The sequence below is a fragment of the Camelus ferus genome, chromosome 20, assembly GCF_009834535.1.
Source record: "Camelus ferus isolate YT-003-E chromosome 20, BCGSAC_Cfer_1.0, whole genome shotgun sequence".
In the NCBI taxonomy this organism is placed as follows: domain Eukaryota; kingdom Metazoa; phylum Chordata; class Mammalia; order Artiodactyla; family Camelidae; genus Camelus; species Camelus ferus.
Window position 1 is genome coordinate 30,967,466 of NC_045715.1, and position 18,429 is coordinate 30,985,894.

The 18,429-nt window shown below is 47.1% G+C and overlaps 1 protein-coding gene across 1 annotated transcript in view; it reads left to right on the forward strand.

The window, feature by feature from the left end:
* The window catches only part of RUNX2 (RUNX family transcription factor 2), a 222,535-nt gene extending 209,220 nt beyond the window's left edge, over positions 1 to 13,315 (forward strand). Inside the window, exon 8 of the mRNA XM_032463186.1 lies at positions 13,169 to 13,315. Coding sequence (XP_032319077.1) covers positions 13,169 to 13,173 — 5 coding nt within the window. The 3' untranslated portion in view covers positions 13,174 to 13,315. The remainder of the gene's footprint in view (positions 1 to 13,168) is intronic.
* Positions 13,316 to 18,429: the final 5,114 nt, after the last annotated feature.

Consider the following 18,429-nt stretch of genomic DNA (forward strand, 5'->3'; position numbering starts at 1 on the left):
AAGTTTTTCTGGGGAGAGCTCAACTGACTTCCCCATTTCAGTGAGCCAGCTACCCTGGGAGACCCCCGGCAAACTCATGCATTTGCTCAAGTCAGGTCCTAAGGGCCTGGAGAGGATGCCTTCATGGGAGAGTCTGCAAGGCCTGAGCTGGCCGGGTGTCAGTGCAGAGAATGAGTGGGCCGAGGGGGCAGCCGGCCTGCACACTGGCGCTGGGTACCCCGGGTTACTCTGAGTCCTTCTCCACCACCTCATCTCTTCCTTTCTTGGCTCCCTCCTCGGGCCAGAGGAAGATGCTTAAGTAAGGCCAGGTAGTAACCAATACTTGGAGTGGTGATGCTTTCTTATTTAAATGATGAGCTCTGAGCAAAGTCAAGGGAATCTCCCTCCTCCCCGCCACCCTTCCTGCGCACCCTCTTTGTGACCCGTGAGGGGCTTCACAGACATAGCCGTTCTATCCGGAGGGCTTGGAAGTGAAGTTTTTAAAAAAGTAGTTCATCAAAATTTAGCGAAGAAAAGGATCCACTGCAGATGTAAAGGGTCCTATACTAGGCAGGGTGTGTGTGTGTGTGATTGGGTGCCTGCCCGCAGGAAGGGAGGGAGGCGGGGAGGGAGGGAGGAGGATGGAGGAATGGGAAGAGGTACCAGGGCAGCCACAGGGAAAGCCGAGGCTCACCAAGCACACAGGTGCCCCTTGACACAGCATCTTTTTGCCAGATGTTATTATCCCTGCAAATTCTACAAAAACACACATCTTCACCCACAAGTCTTGAAGCAGCAGTTACTCTTCTTCAAATAGGTTATTTAGAAGAAACAGGGGACACTGGACACCCCTGAGATGTCAGGGGTACAGTGACACTGACATTTAAGAAAGGGTTATTAATTTTTGTAATATTTTTATTCGGAAGTGTTTAGGAGATTCAACGGGCCCTGCTGTCCTGACGTGCTCAACCCACTTAGAAAGCGGAGGGATCAAGTTTCTGGAAACTTACTGAACTTTAACTAAAACTTATTTTAATTTTGTTTTCTTGTTATATTGTTGCAATGATATCTTGAACATTTAGTGGAGTTTTCTGAAGAATAGGCTTTATGATTTAGCATTGCAAAGGTGTTTCACATCATGGTGGCTGAGTGTTCGTCCCAGGTCATCCCGTGTCAGTCCACAGCCAATAGGAAGGGAAAAATCCTCCCCTCCCCTCCCCCGCCTGTCAGCCTTATAAAGAAACCAAAACCATCTAGCAAAATATTTTTTTAAAACAATGGGGCTGGGGGAGCAAAAATTCTTCCACACAAGCCCCTCAAGAAATAGTTTTGTCTCCTTAATATCAAACGAAACCAGAGCACAGAATCCACAGCCAGGTCTCAAGCAGTCTTGTACTCCTTCTGTCTTGGGACATTTCTCCCGGAGAAGCAAAAGTACCAGACTTAGCCCGGATGAGGTGGTGGAAATAAGATGCAGTGGGACCAGTGGAGTTAGAAGATACAGGATGTAGTGGCAGAGCTGAAGGGGTCTCTGGAGAGATGAGGGTACCAGGAACCCCCTAACCACAATCAGATGATGGATTGATATAAATGTGCAAATTTATTATTTAAAACCAGCAAAAAGCAAACACACACAGCCACATGACACGCGCAATCTCGGGAGCCTTAATACAACAGTTTTATGATTTAAATCTTTGACATCCTTTCCTTCCTAAAGTAGGTCGTTTATTTTTGTATAACTCCATCCATCTCTGACAGTGCAACAACTCCGGCCAGTTTCACTTTCTGTTTCTCTGTGAGTTTCTCTCTCTTCTTCTGCCCCGAAACGAGAGGAACATTTTGTGGGAATCATGACATATTCCAGTAATGCCTTAGCCCTTTTCTGGTTTTCTCTCACAGTCGTTTAATATTGAAATCTTGAAAATCACAGTGACCTTTCTCCTTCTTAGCAGTGTGCTTCAGGAGTCTTTCTGGGCGTGGCTTTGGGCATAGAAAATCTGACTCCTTATTGAGATCTTATTAGTGGTTTCACAGATGAGAAATGCAGAGATTAGCACTGAGTATACTTCTCAACCAGCACTTCTGGGACACACCGTGAACTCAGGTTGTGCAGGGAGAGACTGATGGACCAACTTTCATTCCTCATGGGCCTGAAGGGAGAGAAGGATCCAAGTCAGGGTGGAACTTCATCAAGGAGTTAAGTGGTTAATAGGAACTCAGTTTTTTTTATTGGCTAGTAAAACCTCTCAGGGTTTTTCATATTATATGGTTCCTTGGGGCTCCTAGCCCAATGCTTTAAAAAAAAAAAAAAGCAAAAGACGAAAACAACAACAAAAAAGCTGGAGCCTAAATACCGATGCAGTCCCAGTCTTGTTTACTTTTTCATTTCCGCAGTTGTAAGAAAAAAAAAAAATTCCTCTGGTAGTTCAACTTTATCACACTGCAGGAGCGGGTCAGTGTTTGAACAACTCCAGTGAGTTTTGCCTCCCGGTGAAAGGAAAAAGTCCGCTCTGTCTGTGTCTCTCTGTTTCAGAAAAAAGGAGCCCATGATGCAAATAGTAGAGGCATCGGGAAATTTTAAAATGAAAACCTCACAGGATGGGGGCGGAGGAGGGAGAGCAGATATTGAACCAAAACTCCGACTCTGGAATCCTGAATGCAAATATCTCTGTCCTTCATTGCCCGTGGTGCTGTTCTCTCAGCAGAGCAGGATGTTCTTGTTTTTAATAATAGCCAGACCAGATGCTAAATTCTCCGCGGCAACATGCTGGATAAGTGAGAAGGCAAACAGCTGATTCCTGTTAAGATGAACACCAGGAGAATAAGCCAGAAAGTATGAGAATTCTCTGGAGGTTTTTGCTTTGTAAACCCCCGTTTGGCAGAAAGATCACAGAATCCGAGCTGAAAACACAGTGTGTCCTCCTGCACCCGGTCCTCCTCCTCCAAGCTGCTTGCTGGGGGCCTTGGAGTCTCCTGCCTTCTGGCCATCCAGCCCTTCCCTGAGTTTTCCAGAGGACTGGCTCCCAGGTCCCCCAAGAGGGAAAGTCGGAAGCCCCGAGCCCTTTGGCTTTCAACGACTATAAGGAAAAAAATTTTCGTCAATAGGAGGGATTTTTTTACTCGCTCCTTGCCATAGAAAATAGTGAGGCCCTGAACCCGAGCCAATGATTTTAAAATGGCATCTTTGTTCCATCTTTTTCACTCCCTTCTTCCCCCTGTCAGAGTCCATCAAATCTCTCAGTTACTGTTTTGTTTTAGAACATGCCACACATGTAAGATGCGGCTTTCTCCTTTCCCGGGGAGCTGCCAGGGCCGCTGCGGGGCTCTGTGGGGCCAGACTGCCCAGAGCAGGCGGTGACCAGGCCGCAGCTCCTGCTGGCTCGTGCCACCCACAAGTTGCTTCCCAGAGAGCAGGGGTGCCCAGTGCTGACAGTCTGTCCCAGGGGCTTTGCTCCCAAAGCCTGCATGAGAGTGAGTGAGAGAAGGAAGGAATGTTAGGAGCAGGTAGAGAGGTGCATACCGGTCATGAGTTCCAAAAAGTGGAACTCTCTGTGGCCTTTCCTCTTCACATCCTCCTCCTAAGCCCCAAACGTCCTCTCCCCGATTGCTGCCCCCTCCTCTGCAATGCACAAAGGACACACCAGCCACCCTTTTCTCATTGTTTTCTTCCTCCGTGGTTGTCCTTGAAGTTTACTTGGCCCTGATCTCACTAGTATGAACATCCCGGAGGGAGGAAGGAGTGGAGACTGAAGGTGTTTACCTCCTTCTCCTCCTGGGATGACACGAAGGGCACTGTTTTCATTTCCACCTTTGGGGGAAAAGTCATATTATCAAATAATAATACTTAATAACATTTAACTTTTATTGCACACTTGACTATGCCCTTGGCCTTTGGCTGAATATTGCCCATGACTTATCTCAATCTTCCCAGCAACGTATGAAGAAGGTAGGACTATTTTATCCCCATTTTACAGATGAGGAAACTGAGGCTCAGACTTGCCCAAGTCACATGGCCATTAAGACTCCAGCCTAGAGCTGCCTGATTCCAGAGACCATGTTCCTAAGCAAAAACTTCAGACACAATCTCCTTTATCATCTGTGTAAGGGAGAAGGTAAATGAGTTAATGATATATAAGAAAGCCTTGCACAATGTCCATAACATAATAAATATAAAATAGATGGGACCTATTATCCTTACTCATAGTAACTAAGGATTCTTTTAAAGTGTGTCAATAAAATTCCCAAATAGTTTGAATCACAGTAGAGCTGGAGCCCCAAGTGGAATGCTTTTTTAAAAAATACTCTTTTAACATTAAAAAAAAAAAAGTTGCTCTTTAAAAGTAATCTTTTCTATGTATTTTATAAACTAATTTTCTACTGAACATTATGGCTAAGTTTGGCAATTGGCTTAACACAAGGGAACTCAGAGACATCACATCACAAAATCCATACATTTAAAATACACGGGCACATTCAGAACAGAAATGTTGACTCCACCCCGACCTCAATCCCCAATCTGTAATCTCTTTCAAGGTTTTCCATGTCAGTGTGTTGAGTTTCGTGTTACTGTTACTGGAAAGTGTATTAATGGACCTAATTTGGCAGCATTGGCCTCATCTAACAAGAGAAAGGCCCAAGCCAAGAAATTTCTGTCAATGTCAACTCTTACCTTTGCAGGAGTGGCTCTGGGGTCCTTCTCACCACCTGACAAAGGGGCAGCACTCAGGTCTCCCATTTCTGAACCGGCTCCACTAACAGGCAGCACTGTGTAGTGGAGAGAGTGGATCCTGGAGGCCCCAGGCCCGGAGAAACCTGGCTGCAGCCTGAGATGGGACACCTGGTGTGTGCACGGCTTTGTGTACTTGTGCAAGGGCCTGGCGGAGCCTGGGAAAGGGATGTCAGTGTTCTCTGCCCTGAATCATTTAAATCTCTTTAACTGAATAAGTAGGTTTCTCTCCAACTGTCCTAAAGCTTTTTATAGACTATTTCCTTACTTACTTTATATGGACTTGATATCCCATTTTCCTGAAATCTCAGAGAGAAGAAATGACCTCTCTCCCTCTCCCCCTCTGCCTTCTTTCTTTTATTCCTTCTGCAAACATTTATTGAACACCTACTGTAGGCAGAGCAATCTGCTGGAAGGCTCACCACCATTGAAAAGCACATTGGAGAGCATCTCTGTTCAAGTTAATCCTTCCCAGTAAGGGATGTTTGTCACGCCATTCTTTATTTAAGCAAATTCATGAATGTTGCAGGTTGCCTAAAACAGAGATGAAAAAGTTAACAATTATTTTCTAGAGAAGATTTAGATAGTTCTAATTTCTGCTTATAGCCGATTTCGTTCTCCGTTTTTCATTTCCTAAGATGGTCCATGGCATCTATATTTAGTCTTACAAGCCTTTCACTTCCACCACCATAGGGGAGGCTTGGTGTTTAAAAAGTGGGTGATTTTCATTTAATCATAAGGGAAAAGCTGCTCTTCCATTTCCTCTTTCCTGTTGTCACAGTCATGCAGCCAACTCTGCATTAAGAGGTTGAGTGGTGTACTGAAAAGGGAAAGCAGTAAGTGGCAAAAAGATCTGGGTTCCAGATCCCTACTAGCCAAATGTGTGACCTCAAACAAGCCACTTAACCTCTCTTGACCTTCTCCTTAAACGTGGGCAGTAATATATTACCTTCCAGGTAGGATGCTAAGGTTCCATGGAGCAGCTCCTGTAGACTTGGAGTGGCTTTTAGAATGGAGAAATTACGGGGAGTTTTAAGAGGCAGCTGGGGTCTTCGTAGCATTCAGAGAGAGAATGAGGTCCATTGTTTCTCACAGAACTGGCAAAAATGGCCATTTTGTAGAGGATTAGGAAATGAAATCCCAGAGAGGTCAGGTCACTTAGGTGGGATCACCCGTAGACAGGTGAGGGGAAGACAAGCGTTGAGCACCTATCTCCAAGCAGTTCTCATACTCACCCCCTGGAAGAGACATCTCCCTCCGTCGTACGAGTAGCAGCTTCTGCATTAACTTTTCACTAAGCACTTGTTTACTTTTCTACTTTTCATGAACCTATTTCCACTTGTTATAAACTTAGACAAACTGATTCTGTTAAAAATTTCTTATACTCATGTGAATTAATTTCCAACATATAGATTCCATACCATACTCCCAGCTAACCTTATTGAAGAAAGACCTATTATACATTACTTCATAAAAATCATAGCCAAAGATACCAGGCCTGACTAAGTGAGAAATTCAACCCGATGGCATCAACGTCATTCCTTTCTGGACAAAGATGATCTATCCGTTGGCCACATGCTTTGAGTTGATTGTCCATTAATGGAAACGAGGCCCCCCTTGCCCTCATTGGTAAGAGTAGATGTCATGACCTTGTGTCCGAAGTCTTTCTTGTCACGGCTTCTTGCTGTGGCTATAAAGATGAGGTCACGCTCTTGATTCCATTAAGATGATATCCTAGCCATCTAAACAAATGGTACATGACAGCTAATCCTGAAGAACGATAGACTTCCCATCTCAATTTTGCCTTTTATCTGTTTACTACCTGAGTTACCTATAACCAAAGTCGCTTCGATTTTAAAGATGCAAGAGGAAAACCATGCTAATGGGGCAAGAATGGAAGACACAGCTACCAGGTGTAGTGTTCTTAGACGAAAGTTACAATGTGGTTAATCATCCAGCCCTGGTTTAAGGAGAGACACAACCTTATTGTACCAGGTGATTATCAGACACAAGTGCAAAGCCATTTACAGGACAGAAGGGAATGGAGGGCTAAGAAGAGGAAGAATTGGTAGCCTCCCCCATTCCTTACTGGAGAGAACAATTGTCACAACTTTGCTTCACAATCTCCAACTCTCATCTGATCTTGAGGGAGGGGGCAGCATTTTTCTTTATTCAATAAATACTGATTGAACACTTGCTATAAATGGTGCAGATGTAAACGTCTGAGACACACCCCACACCCTCAAGAAAATCACCGTCTGCTCAGAGAGAGAAATAAGCCTGTGTTATTAACCTGTGACGTCACAGCCCAGTGGTGCCACAGCAGAGGCGGGAACTGAGGGTAGAAGAGCCCCACGGGGGCAGAAACCCCTGGGCGGGGCAGGAAGATGACATGGGAGCTGGGTCTGGAAGTAGTGAGTAATTCCTTGCCGTTCTGGGTCTGCTGCCGATCTGGCATCAGCCCCCATCCACCCTGCAGCACAGTCCCTGGGAGAAGACAGGTCCCTCACCACAGAGGTCCCACCGAGAGCCCTCCAGAAAGAAAGAGAGAGCCAGGCGGCAATCCCAGGCATTCTGGAGCATTCCAAATCATCCCCCCGCCCGAGAGGTTGGGCACCCGGGGTTCTCGGAGGAGTTAGAGATGGGCATGTGGTGGGGGGTGGGGTGAGCAGTATCAGAATCTCTGTGGGATCCGAGTCCTACTGCAGAAACCATATTCAATATCAGATACTTAAAAACCCAAAGAAATACCTATGGTATTAAAATATACAACGTGAAGGGGAAAAAAAGCGAGATCTTAATGTTTAACAAAAGGAAGTGCCAGTGTGAAAACTACTGAGGGACAACAGCACGAGAGGTCAAGTTTTCAGGACACGGCGTAGGAGTGTTTTCTCTGCTTGCTTCTCAGCCTCTACTGCCGGGTGGACTGGAGTCTTGATGAGGAGGTGAGGGGTGATTTGGCACAGAGGACCCTTCCGCGTTCAGTAGCGTGACAAGTATAAATGGTGGGGATAAGTTTACGCTCTGGATGGGACTAGTCAAAGCACTTAATGAGAGAGTTATGCCCGTGACTGCCCCTGCAGAAAACTATCAAGCAGGATTGTGGGTCTCCTCTATCCACCGCTCCAGACCCGCCTTGGGAGGCCTGCCATGCCCCTAAGGGACCTCCCACGGACCCTGCTTCCCTCCCCAAGCCCACACCAGCTCCCCCTGCACTGTGGACCGCCCTTCTCCTTCCCCTTTGAGGAGTCAGTATATTTGCCTTTCAAGGGCGGTTTTCTGGAACCACTAAAACCTGACTTCCAAATCCATGTTCCCTACTCAGAGGGCAGGAAATTTCCTGGGGTTGGTTTTTTGACATCCCTTGCATCCCATTCTGGGGCTGCTGCCTTCTTGCAGACTACTTTCTTAGTCCGCCAGTCGAAAGCCAGTTCTCGTTCCTCTCTCTCTCTCTCTCTCTGTGTGTGTCTCTCCTAAGAACCCTGCCCAGATCCCTTGAAGTAATAGGGGGGCCGTGATCTTAGCCTCTATGGGTTGGAGTGAAAATGAGGGAGAGAGTTCTGGTTCTACCTGAAGCTCAAGTCAGGAGCCTTGTGTTTTATTACTGTCTCTGCAAGAGACAGTTTATTGATTAATGGAACTTTATTAGAGTTATTAGAGCAAATAAAACACACGCACACACCCGTAAATCCATCCCTCCCCTCCCAAACCACCGGCTGGCGAAGTGAGTTCTATTTCCAGCCCTGACACCTTGCCCGTTTGTCAGTCTCCGTCTTGGCCACATCAAGTTCCATCGGGTTTGAGTTTATTGGCGACGCAGTGAAGTTTATGTTGTCATAGAAATTAGCCTTGATGGACAGGGATACAGCCATGGGATTGGGGCGCTGGGCAGCCTCGTGGTGTTGGCATGGCTGGGATGTTAGGGTGCCTGGAGCCCTCTCCAAGAAAAATCAAAGCTGGCTCTTTGCATCAGCGAACGAGAGCAACAAGACACTCCTGAGGGACAGGCGCTTGGACGTGACTGTGAGCTGCCCAGTTCCCATTTCCCCCACCCTCCTGGTGCCCCCCCGGTGCCAAAAATCCTCCCCCATGCAAGGGAGGCGGGGTGGGGAGACCTGAGGTTAAGCCTCTCTTCTCCAGTTCGTGGTTAGCTTTCGTAGGCTCTTGGCTGTTTGACAACGTTGGATCATAATTCAATATTTCTTACTGAAATACTTGACCTTATTGTTAGTTTTTGTGACAAGGGGAATTTAAAGGCACTGCAAGAATACAAGCAAGTGTGGCTGAGAAAGGCCAGGGTATGCTGCTGACTAGCGCACAGTTTCTTTTTCTGACATCTATAAAATTTAGGTGAAAACAGGTCAACATTGATGTTGGCAAATGGGAAGGCCGGTTCTATTGTTAGCAAACGGGCTTCAGATATAAATGTAAGTCTGGTTCAATCAAAACCACGTTTGGTTTTAGACACCAGTGATGTGCTTTCTATTAAAAAAAACCCTATTTATATAGATGCACAAAGTATAAAAATATTCTTTGGCCAAAAGGATCCTTTTCTAAGTCTTGTGTCAACTTGTTGAAGGACAAGACCTCTTTCATTTTCTTTTTAAAATTTGTAGGGTCTGTGCCCTCAGCAACCGCCCCCCCCCTTTATTTTGAATTGGCCAGGGCTGTTGAAGATCGAAATCATATATTAAGAAAAATCCTGCCTTGCCTGACATGGGGACTTACTGGAGACTGCTGGCTGGTGGCTGAGAAAGAAATGAAGTTACAGGAGTCAGATATATAGCCTCCCAGATCTGGCCTGAGTCTCTGATCGCTTTTATGGGCCCCTCTCAGGAGTCTCATAAGACAGGTTGGAGCTCACAGAGGAGGAACAGAGAGTTCAGTGACTTGCCAAATCTAGATCGTGGAGGGTCAGTTAATTTTAGCCTACTGGGCAGCTTGCTGGTCTTGTTTTCTCTCTGTACGGGATGGTCTGAAGTCCTCATCCTGCTAAGAACTGGAACAATTGTACAGTGTCGGCTTGTGTCCTTCCCCACCCCCTCCCATGAGCAAGTCAGGAGATGGAGGACCAGAGTCAAATGTGGGCTGGTTGACAGGATTCTAGATGGGTTTCCTCTTTCTTGGGAAATCCTTTCTTTTTCCTTTTTGTAAAAATTGAGGTGAAATTCACAGAGTATAAAATTAACCATTTTTTAAAGTGAACAGTTCAGCGGCATTTAGGGCACTCATTCTCATCACCCCAGACAGACCCCCTGCACCCCTTAAGCCCTTCCCCCCTGTCTCCACCTCTAGGTTCATTTTTGAATGCAAGCTGGTGAGCCGTGCGTTCCTACAAAGTGTCGTTTTAGGGTTTTGCAATTTGAAGTAAGTCACGGCTGTGTTTCCAGGAAGGACAGAGGGGAGAGTGTATTTCTTGTAGGGAAGGGCAGAGTCCCTGGGCTGGGAATGGGGGGTGGGTGTTGGAGGTGCAGGAGAGCCGGTGTCTGGAATCACAGGGTCACCCCAGAGTCGAAGACTTTCTAAACTGACAGCGGGACCAGCAACTGACAGTCTGTTGGGGTAGCTGCTTTCTGGGGCTGACTTCTGGTCTCCTGCTGAGGTGATGATCCCTTTAAAATTCTCAGCATTCTCACTCTCCCGCGTCCCGTGTCCCGTCTCAGAGGCAGTTTATTCCTCTAATTTGTGTTGGGAGGCATCCAAGTCTGGCACCAGGCAGTCCCCGCTCAAGAAGCCGGGAGGTGGTGCAGGCTCACCCAGGTCTGGAAAGGGAGCTCTCCCCAGGATGCTAACTGCAGGCTGTCTCCTTCAATACACATCATCCCGCTGGGTAATCATTTTCAAATGGCAAACAATAATAAAAGCTTTCCTCTATTTTGCTTCCAAGTGTCAACGTATCGACTCTACGCAGGCTGTAGATGTGTGTGTGTGTGTGTGTGTGTGTGTGTGTGTGTGTGTGTGTGTGTGTGTGTGTGTGTGTGTGTGTGTGTGTGTGAATTGTCTAAGAAAAAGTAGTTTGGGGAGCATTCAAGTGCATTCGGAACACTGGGGATCACCTGGGGTTGCTTTCCAAACCCTCTATGGGAGCTGACCTGGAGTGTGGGTCAGAGACAGACCTCGAGTGTCAGGTGTTTTCAATCCGCCTCTGGAGGGAGCCAGCAGGGTCTCTCCTGAGTTGGGTCCCGTGTGAACCTAGGGGTAGCTTAAAGCTGGGAATGAGACAGTTGTGGGGAAGCCAGAGGCCACATTTGGCTGCTGAAGATGTGTGACTAGATCCTGAAAGGAAAGTGCCAAGTGTCTGACCACAGAGGGAGGGTGGGGCTGACACCCTGCTCTGGGTGCACATGTGTCCTGGAGGCTACAGAGGGTCTCGGGTCTCATCATGACCCATCTTCCTGGAGTGTCTATTTTCCTTGAACAGGTTGGAGGAGGGTGAAGTTAAGTAATTTAACTGGTAGGTAATTTCAAACAGCTTTTATATTAAAATATAGATGAATAAAGTCTGGAATGCTCTACAAAGTTCCAAGGATTTGGAGAGAGAAAACATGACTTTGGATAAATCTTCTATTTGTAACGGGTGACTCTGGGCCAAACACAGGCTGATGCCCCGAGTTAAGGGTTTGCACTCTGCTGCCGGGTCAGTTGGCTGCAGTAGAAATAATGCAGGGCACTTTCCCAGAGGCCCGTGGAGTGGGTGGGTCTTGTCCAGTTTCCCTTCCCCATACCCTGTCCCTGCACTCATCCAACTCCATCCCCTCCTGCAAACTTTCAGGTCCCCTCCTCCAGGAATACTTCTCTACCACTCTGACCCAACTGCTCAATGACGCCGTGTGTTACCTGTGCTGTGAGTTTGATGCTCCAGTCCTCTTGCGCTCTGTTTCGGTTGTCTATGTTTCTGCTTAACAAACGACACCACAACTTAGTAGTTTAGAGCAACCGCTGTTTTATTGCTTATGATTCCGGTGGTGGTGGGGGGAGGAACACAGGCAGGGCTCCACGGGGCAGTTCTGCAGGGCTCCCTTGGGCTTCCTTGCGGCATGGTGGTCCCAGGGTAGCCAGAATTCTTCCACAGCCCAGGCTTCTGAGAGGCACAAGTTGTACATCTTCTAAGGTCCACCTTGGAAGAGAAGGTGGGCAGGGTCACTTCCGCCGTGTTCAGTTGGTCAAAGGCAGTCACAGGGGTCAGTCCAGAGTCAAGGGGAGGGAAGGAGACCTGCAGCTCTTACTAGGAGGAGAGGCGAAGGATTTACGTTATCGTTACCCTGCCACACGTATTGAACCCCAACCTGTCCGGCTTTGAAGCCTGCGATCTTAGCCACTCGGCAGTCAGACCCTTAGATACCACAGTTCTGAGAGACCCCTCTCAGTGCCAACTGCGGTGGGACTTAGTCAATGTTTGGTGGTTATTTCAGGATTTGGACATCAGTAACAGGTGTGTGAGAAGAGGTCTACAGCTCGAGGAGTCCTGTACAGGCAGCCCCTTTGTCATCAAAGCACAAGGATAAATGGCATCCTGGTGATGGAGAAGGTGTGTGTTTGGCTGGGAAGGATGAACCCCTAGTGTTTTGTAAAGAGGGTCATTAGACATTTCCCTGAGTCCTGTGATGGACCGAGTACATGCCTGATAACCCAGGGCTGAGGGACTCTTGTTAAGGGGAAGATTGATGCTCTTCCACTTAACAGTTCTGCAGAGAAGAGCTGGGTGGCAAGATTCCTCCAGACTCGCCCAGGGCACCTGGGGGCAGTCAGGCTGGAACGGCTGCCTGGTTGTCACTCAGAGACTCAGCAGGGTCCAAGAGCCACCCTTCCAGGAAAGCAGAGAAAGGGGCTATTGTTTCTTGCCACTTTAAGTAGCTGATGACAGTACAAAGGAATGTAGTTAGAACCTTCCCTCTGAACTACGGAGGATTCTGAACTACGGAGGATTAGAACTGACTGAAGAATCAGACTCTCGAAGCCTCTGGGCACAAGGTGTGGGAACCACTGTGGGGGCAGAGAGGGGAGGGAGTGCCCCTGATGGTGGCCATGTAGATTCTAGAATTCCATCCCTCGACCTCCCAGGGACTGAAACTGCCATCCCACTCTGGGCCTCAGTTTCCTCATAGGCAAGATGAGGACCCTGGTGCTTAGGATTCTTTTTTTTTTTTGAGGAGTAAATAAAATAATCTACATAGAGGGCCTGGCGTGGTGCTTGCCACAGGGTAAGCACTTAATAAATATTAACTTCTTTCTCTTAAAAATGTTAGAAAAGGGACCTTAGAAATCACTGAATCCAATTTGCGAGTGACCAAACTGAAGCCAGGGCATGTTAACACGATTTGCCCAAGTTTAAGCAACATGTTGGTGAACCCTTATTTCCTTCCTCCTGTTCCATAGACGTCTGAATCCCTCTAAGGACGTAGAAAAATTTTCACCAGAGCCACACTGCAACCCCTAAATGGCCACTGTTGGCTTTTATTCTAGAGTAAAGTGCTCCATATGACCCCAAAGGACACGGAGTGACCAGAAGCGAATATGCTAGCAAAACATCAAAACAAGACCAAAAAAATCTACCACACTGGCTAATTTCAACATGAAACTCTTTGAATAAAGCCATCCACTGAAATCACATGTCTTTGTTCTTCTACCAATTTCTTTTTTTTATTAAAAAAATATTTTTAGAGATCCGAGTCCAGAATTATAATAAAGTAAAAAATAAAATGTCTTTATCCTGCCTGAGTCCCCTCCCCGACCAATTCTACTCCAGACAGCTCTTAACTCGGGTTCCACCTCACCTCTTTGTTAATCAACAAATCGCACTGGGAGCTTCATAGCCCCCTACCCCGACAGGCAGGGCATTCAGTCCGTGGAATTCAGTTTTCCAGACTCCCCGGTTCTATGGGACATTGTACTCAGGCCCTGTCACCTATTTCTGAACAGTAAGTCATCCCAAAATGTAGTGGTGCAAGAGGACGACATTAAATTAGGCTCACAGGTTCTGCAGGTCAGGGATCGGAACAGGCTTGTCTCCACTCTCAACAAATGGCCTTAGCTGGGAAGACTCGGAAGGCTGGAGGTGTCTTGACTCCTATGTCTGGTGCCTGGGTTGGGCTGGATGAATGGTTGTCTGAGCTGGGACTGCCTCCTGGGGGGGGCCTCAGGGTCTCTGGACATCGTCTATACTTGCCTGGGCCCTGAGAACAAGTGTCCCAGCCAGCCTGGGGCGGGGAGCTGCGGTTACGCCACCCTGCACACACGGTGATCGTGCCTTCTGAACGCTGAGATTCTGCCGTCTAACAAAGGATTTTGCTGCTGCTTCCCGAGGAGGGAGGGAATCTAAGAGGTGAGATTTGGACTCCATTTGATCTCTAGGGCATTTTGCAGGATTACAGAGATGGAATCATTAAAAATGGAGCTGGCTTTTGGGTAATCCTGCGGAAAGTATGGTTTTTAAGCTGTTTGCTGGAAATTTTCCCTTGCCAAGCTGAGAAGTGGGGCCACCACCAGCTGCATTTTAACTAGAGTGAGACCCTCCCAGCAGACCCCCAGGGCTTCCTTCACCCCAGAGCCTGTGTGGGGGTGAACTGGACTTGGCATTTTTCCCATCGACAGCAGGAAAATGGCAGCGCGGGGAAATCTCAGGGGCCAAGCAGCAGGAAATGTGGCCTCATTTGGAGGGGTTGTTGGGCCCCACCCTCTAGCCTTTTTCCCACCTGTGTACACACCCAGAAGGAACATCATTTGTATTGAATCCAAAGAGGAGCCTTTGAAGCCCTTGGAGATCTTCAGAGCAAAGTGCTGGGTGAGGTCAGGGCATTCAGGAGGCCCAAGTGGAGGGCGGGAGGCTGGGTGTGTGGCTGGGTGTGTGCCAGCCTGGCTGCTCTGAGGCCGCACACAGCCAGAGTGATGCCCCACTCACGGCCAGGCAGCCCAGCAGCCGTGTGGTCCAGGGCAAGAAACATGATGTGCTGCGGCCCCATCTCCTTATGTTCCCAGAGTGAAGGGAGAATTAGCTCACAGCTTGCTTTGTACGAGGCACTGTGTTAAGCACTTGGTATCATTAGTCTGTTTTGCTTAATCCTATGAATCCTATCTATGCCTGTGAAGTAGGCATTTTGATTCCTATTTTATAATTAAAAGACCGAAGCTCAGAGAGGTTAATTATCTTTTCTAAGGTCACACAGCAAATAAGGGACGCTGGAATTCCAAAGGGGTAGTGCCATTTGCTGTTTCAGACTCAGCATGGCCACAAGGCAAGGAAGCCATCCTCTCCTTTCCTTCTCTTCCAGTTTTCACTCCTTTCCACACTTTCTCCTTTACTCAAAACCACAAGATGTCCATCACCAGGCTTCTCGAGGCTAGCTGGTTAGGACCAAGAAGAGGTTTTCTGCAAAATATACTTGAAGAAATGATGTTAGAGCCATGCAGTCCAATACAATAGCCTCCAGCCACATGACTGTTTACATCTAAATAAAACTAAATAAAATTAAGAAAATTGATTTAAATTTTAAAATACAGTTCTCCAGTCACACCAGCCATATTTCAAGTGCTGAATAGTCACATATGGCCAATGGCTACTGCATTAGATGGTGCAGGTGGAGAATATTCACATTATTGTGGAAAGTACTATTGGACAGTGCTGCTTTGGAGAATCAGCGTAGAAAGAATCACACTTTTATAACTAGCAGCATTGCTAGTTTTATTAATATTTCTAAAGGGAGATCGAGGTGTTTATTTTCTCCAAATCTTTCTCTGAGATTAAAAAAGAGACTATGTTTTTACAGTGCTTTATAGTCTACAAACTGCATTCAAATACGTGATCTTATTTAATGCAATAGGTTTGCAAAGCATGGTAGGTAATGATGTTACAGGAAAAGTAACAAAGGCTCAGAGAGGTTAAACAACTGGGCCAAGTTTCTATAAAGAACCCAGATGTCAACACAGGGTCCCTCACTGTGCATTTTCCATGGAGAGAATCTGTGTCTATGACTCCTGAAATTATCCTTAGGCAAAATCATTCAATCAAAAGTACTTTACTAGGGACAGTATAGCTCAGTGGTAAAGTGCATGCTTAGCATGCACAAGGTCCTGTGTTCAATAACCAGTACCTCCATTCAATAAATTAATTAAAAAACTTAATTACACCCCAACCTCCAACCCCGAAGTAATTTACCAGTGTTCTTGTGGGGGGAACTGTGCTTGTCAGTTTTTCTTCTTTAGACTGTCAGGTTTTTCATCAGGTCTTGCCACTAACAAAAACTTCGTTTTCTTCCCAAAGTTGTCAGCAGCTTTTATAATTAGGAGTTTGGAGTTAACATATACACAGTACTATATATAAAATAGATAAACAACAAGGACCTACTGTATAGCACAGGGAACTATATTCAATATCTTGTAATAACCTATAATGGAAAAGAATCTGAAAAAGAATATATATCAGTATAACAGAATCACTATTCTATATCCGAAACTAACACAACGTTGCAAATCAACTATACTTCAATAAAAATAAATTTAATTTTAAAAAGTGAAATCCCCTAACACAGGAATTTTATAGTTTGCAGCTTCCTGCCTCTGCAAAACCCTTCCTTCCTTTCCCCAATTGCTCCTGTCGCTCCTACCCCTCAACCAGGAATCCAGAGAGTAAGAAAGCATCAGACTTAGACGCCGTCCTCCTCTGCGTAGATCTGGGTCCTCCTGTGAGCTTGCTGGCCTTCCCTGTGCTGCCAAGTGGCGGTTTCTTCATGGGATAAAGGGATGCTGGCCACCACCTTTGAGGGTAGGGCGGGAGGGAAAGCCTGGCCCATGAGCAGGCTCCCAGGTGGGCGGGGTAACCAGGACCTTCTGGGAGAGCCCTTGCCTCTGCGATCTAGTCCTGAGAAGTGGCTCAGGCTGGGAGGATGGCCCTTGTTGGTGGAGGGACAATGTGGCAAATGAGTCTTGAGTAGGTGGAGATTTGTGGGAGCCTCTCAAAGCCCACCAGGTCAAATGGCTACTCTCCTGTTTCTCACTACGATACCTGTCCTTCCAAATGCTGGGAAACATTTAAGCACTGGCTCGCCAGAACAAAAACAGAAACCTTTGTGTGTAGTTTGCAGATTTCCGTGGTATAAAGCTTCCCTCCCCAGCTAAGTTCAAGCTACCAGTATGATGTCACTACAACCAGAATTCAGAATTGATGGGCACAGCTGGCTCCCACGAGCTGGTGTGAGCCAGCTTGGCAGACCTTTTCTCTCTGCCTCTTTAGAGGACCTCTGGAGATCCTGGGGCCTCTCAGAATGTCTGAGCACAAGTAGAAACCACAGATGCATTTTCGGGGCTAGACCTGGGAAGAGCTTGTGCTCTGGGGCGACATTGCTGAAGTTGGAGGGCTCGCTGTTTGGTGATTCCACCCTAAGCTGAATCTGTTGGTTGGAATGTGTATGCTAGAACGGTTACTGGGTCTACATTCTGAAGAGAGAGCCCTGATTATAAGTTTGAGCAATATGATGGAAAAGAACTGTCTACAAAAAGCTGAAGGAGAAAACCTGGCTGATGGTAAAAGTTCTCATGCTTGGTAAGGGCCACTTGCAGGAATTGTTTCCCTGAGAAAACCTGGTGGTATATTGGAGAGTGCACAGGCTTTGAAATTAGGTGGCTGTGATTTGAATCTTTCGTGGACCTTGGGTAATTGTTAACCCTCTTGGAGTTCAGTTCTCACATGTCCCACGTAAGAGCGTGGTGCAGATTACATGAGAATGTACATGATGTGTACAATGTGCAAAAAGACATATGCGGTGCCTAGCGTGGTGTCTGGCCCAGAATTGGTACTTCTTTCTTGATCCCTGCAATGTATGAGCCATGGCCGTGAGTGTACGAGGAAGCCACCCCGAGGTTATCCTCATCAGAGGAACCCGAGGGGAACCAGACTGGAGAATTGGATTGAGGGAGGCTGGGCGGACAGAGGGTGAGATGGAGCCAGGCAGAGTCCAGCAGCTGAAAGACCGTAACAGCCGTTAAGTCAGGGCCGTATCAGTCACCACTGCTCCAGCTGGTGGCCTTGGCTTCCTCCTTAACTCCGTGGTGAAGGTAGTAGCACTAGATGGTTGATTTCTAAGGGGGAAGTTGAGGAGGAAAAGTCCCCGTAAGTTGCTTTGTTTGCCAAGCAAAATATAAACGAAGAACTCTGCACATGGCATGGGTAATTAGCAGTGGATGCTTTGGGAAGAATTTCCTACCATCTCGGAGTCTGTAGGAGTTCATCATGGTCTCCGCCCCTCTCTTCTGTGACTGAAATTGAATTGATACAGGAGCAGCTTGTTGGCTTAGAATGAAACATGACATTTCATGGGCCAAGCAAAACAGAGAAAGCAGACCAAGAACGAGAGAAAGCCAAAAAGGTAGGCAGGAAAACATCCCTTGAAACACAAGCCTGGGAGGGTTAGGTCTGAAAGGACCAAAGATCTGGGCTCCAGAGATGTTACATTATGAGCCAATTAGTAACACAAGGCTCGAGGCTGCAGACCTGGTGAGGGACACCCATGAATAACAGAGGCAGGTGCCAGAATCAAAAGCGCCTCTCCTCCCAGTGCATTCCTGGGTGATCTAGCATGTCTGGGACCAGCTCTCAGGGCGCATCCCTGAGGGCATGGCCATGGCAGTGGGTCAGTGAGCACGCACTCGTTGGGGTGCAGCATCCTTCCTGCTGTTGCATGCTGCCTCCAAGTACTTCTCATACAACCTGCTGGTCAGGGAGCTTTGCTCCC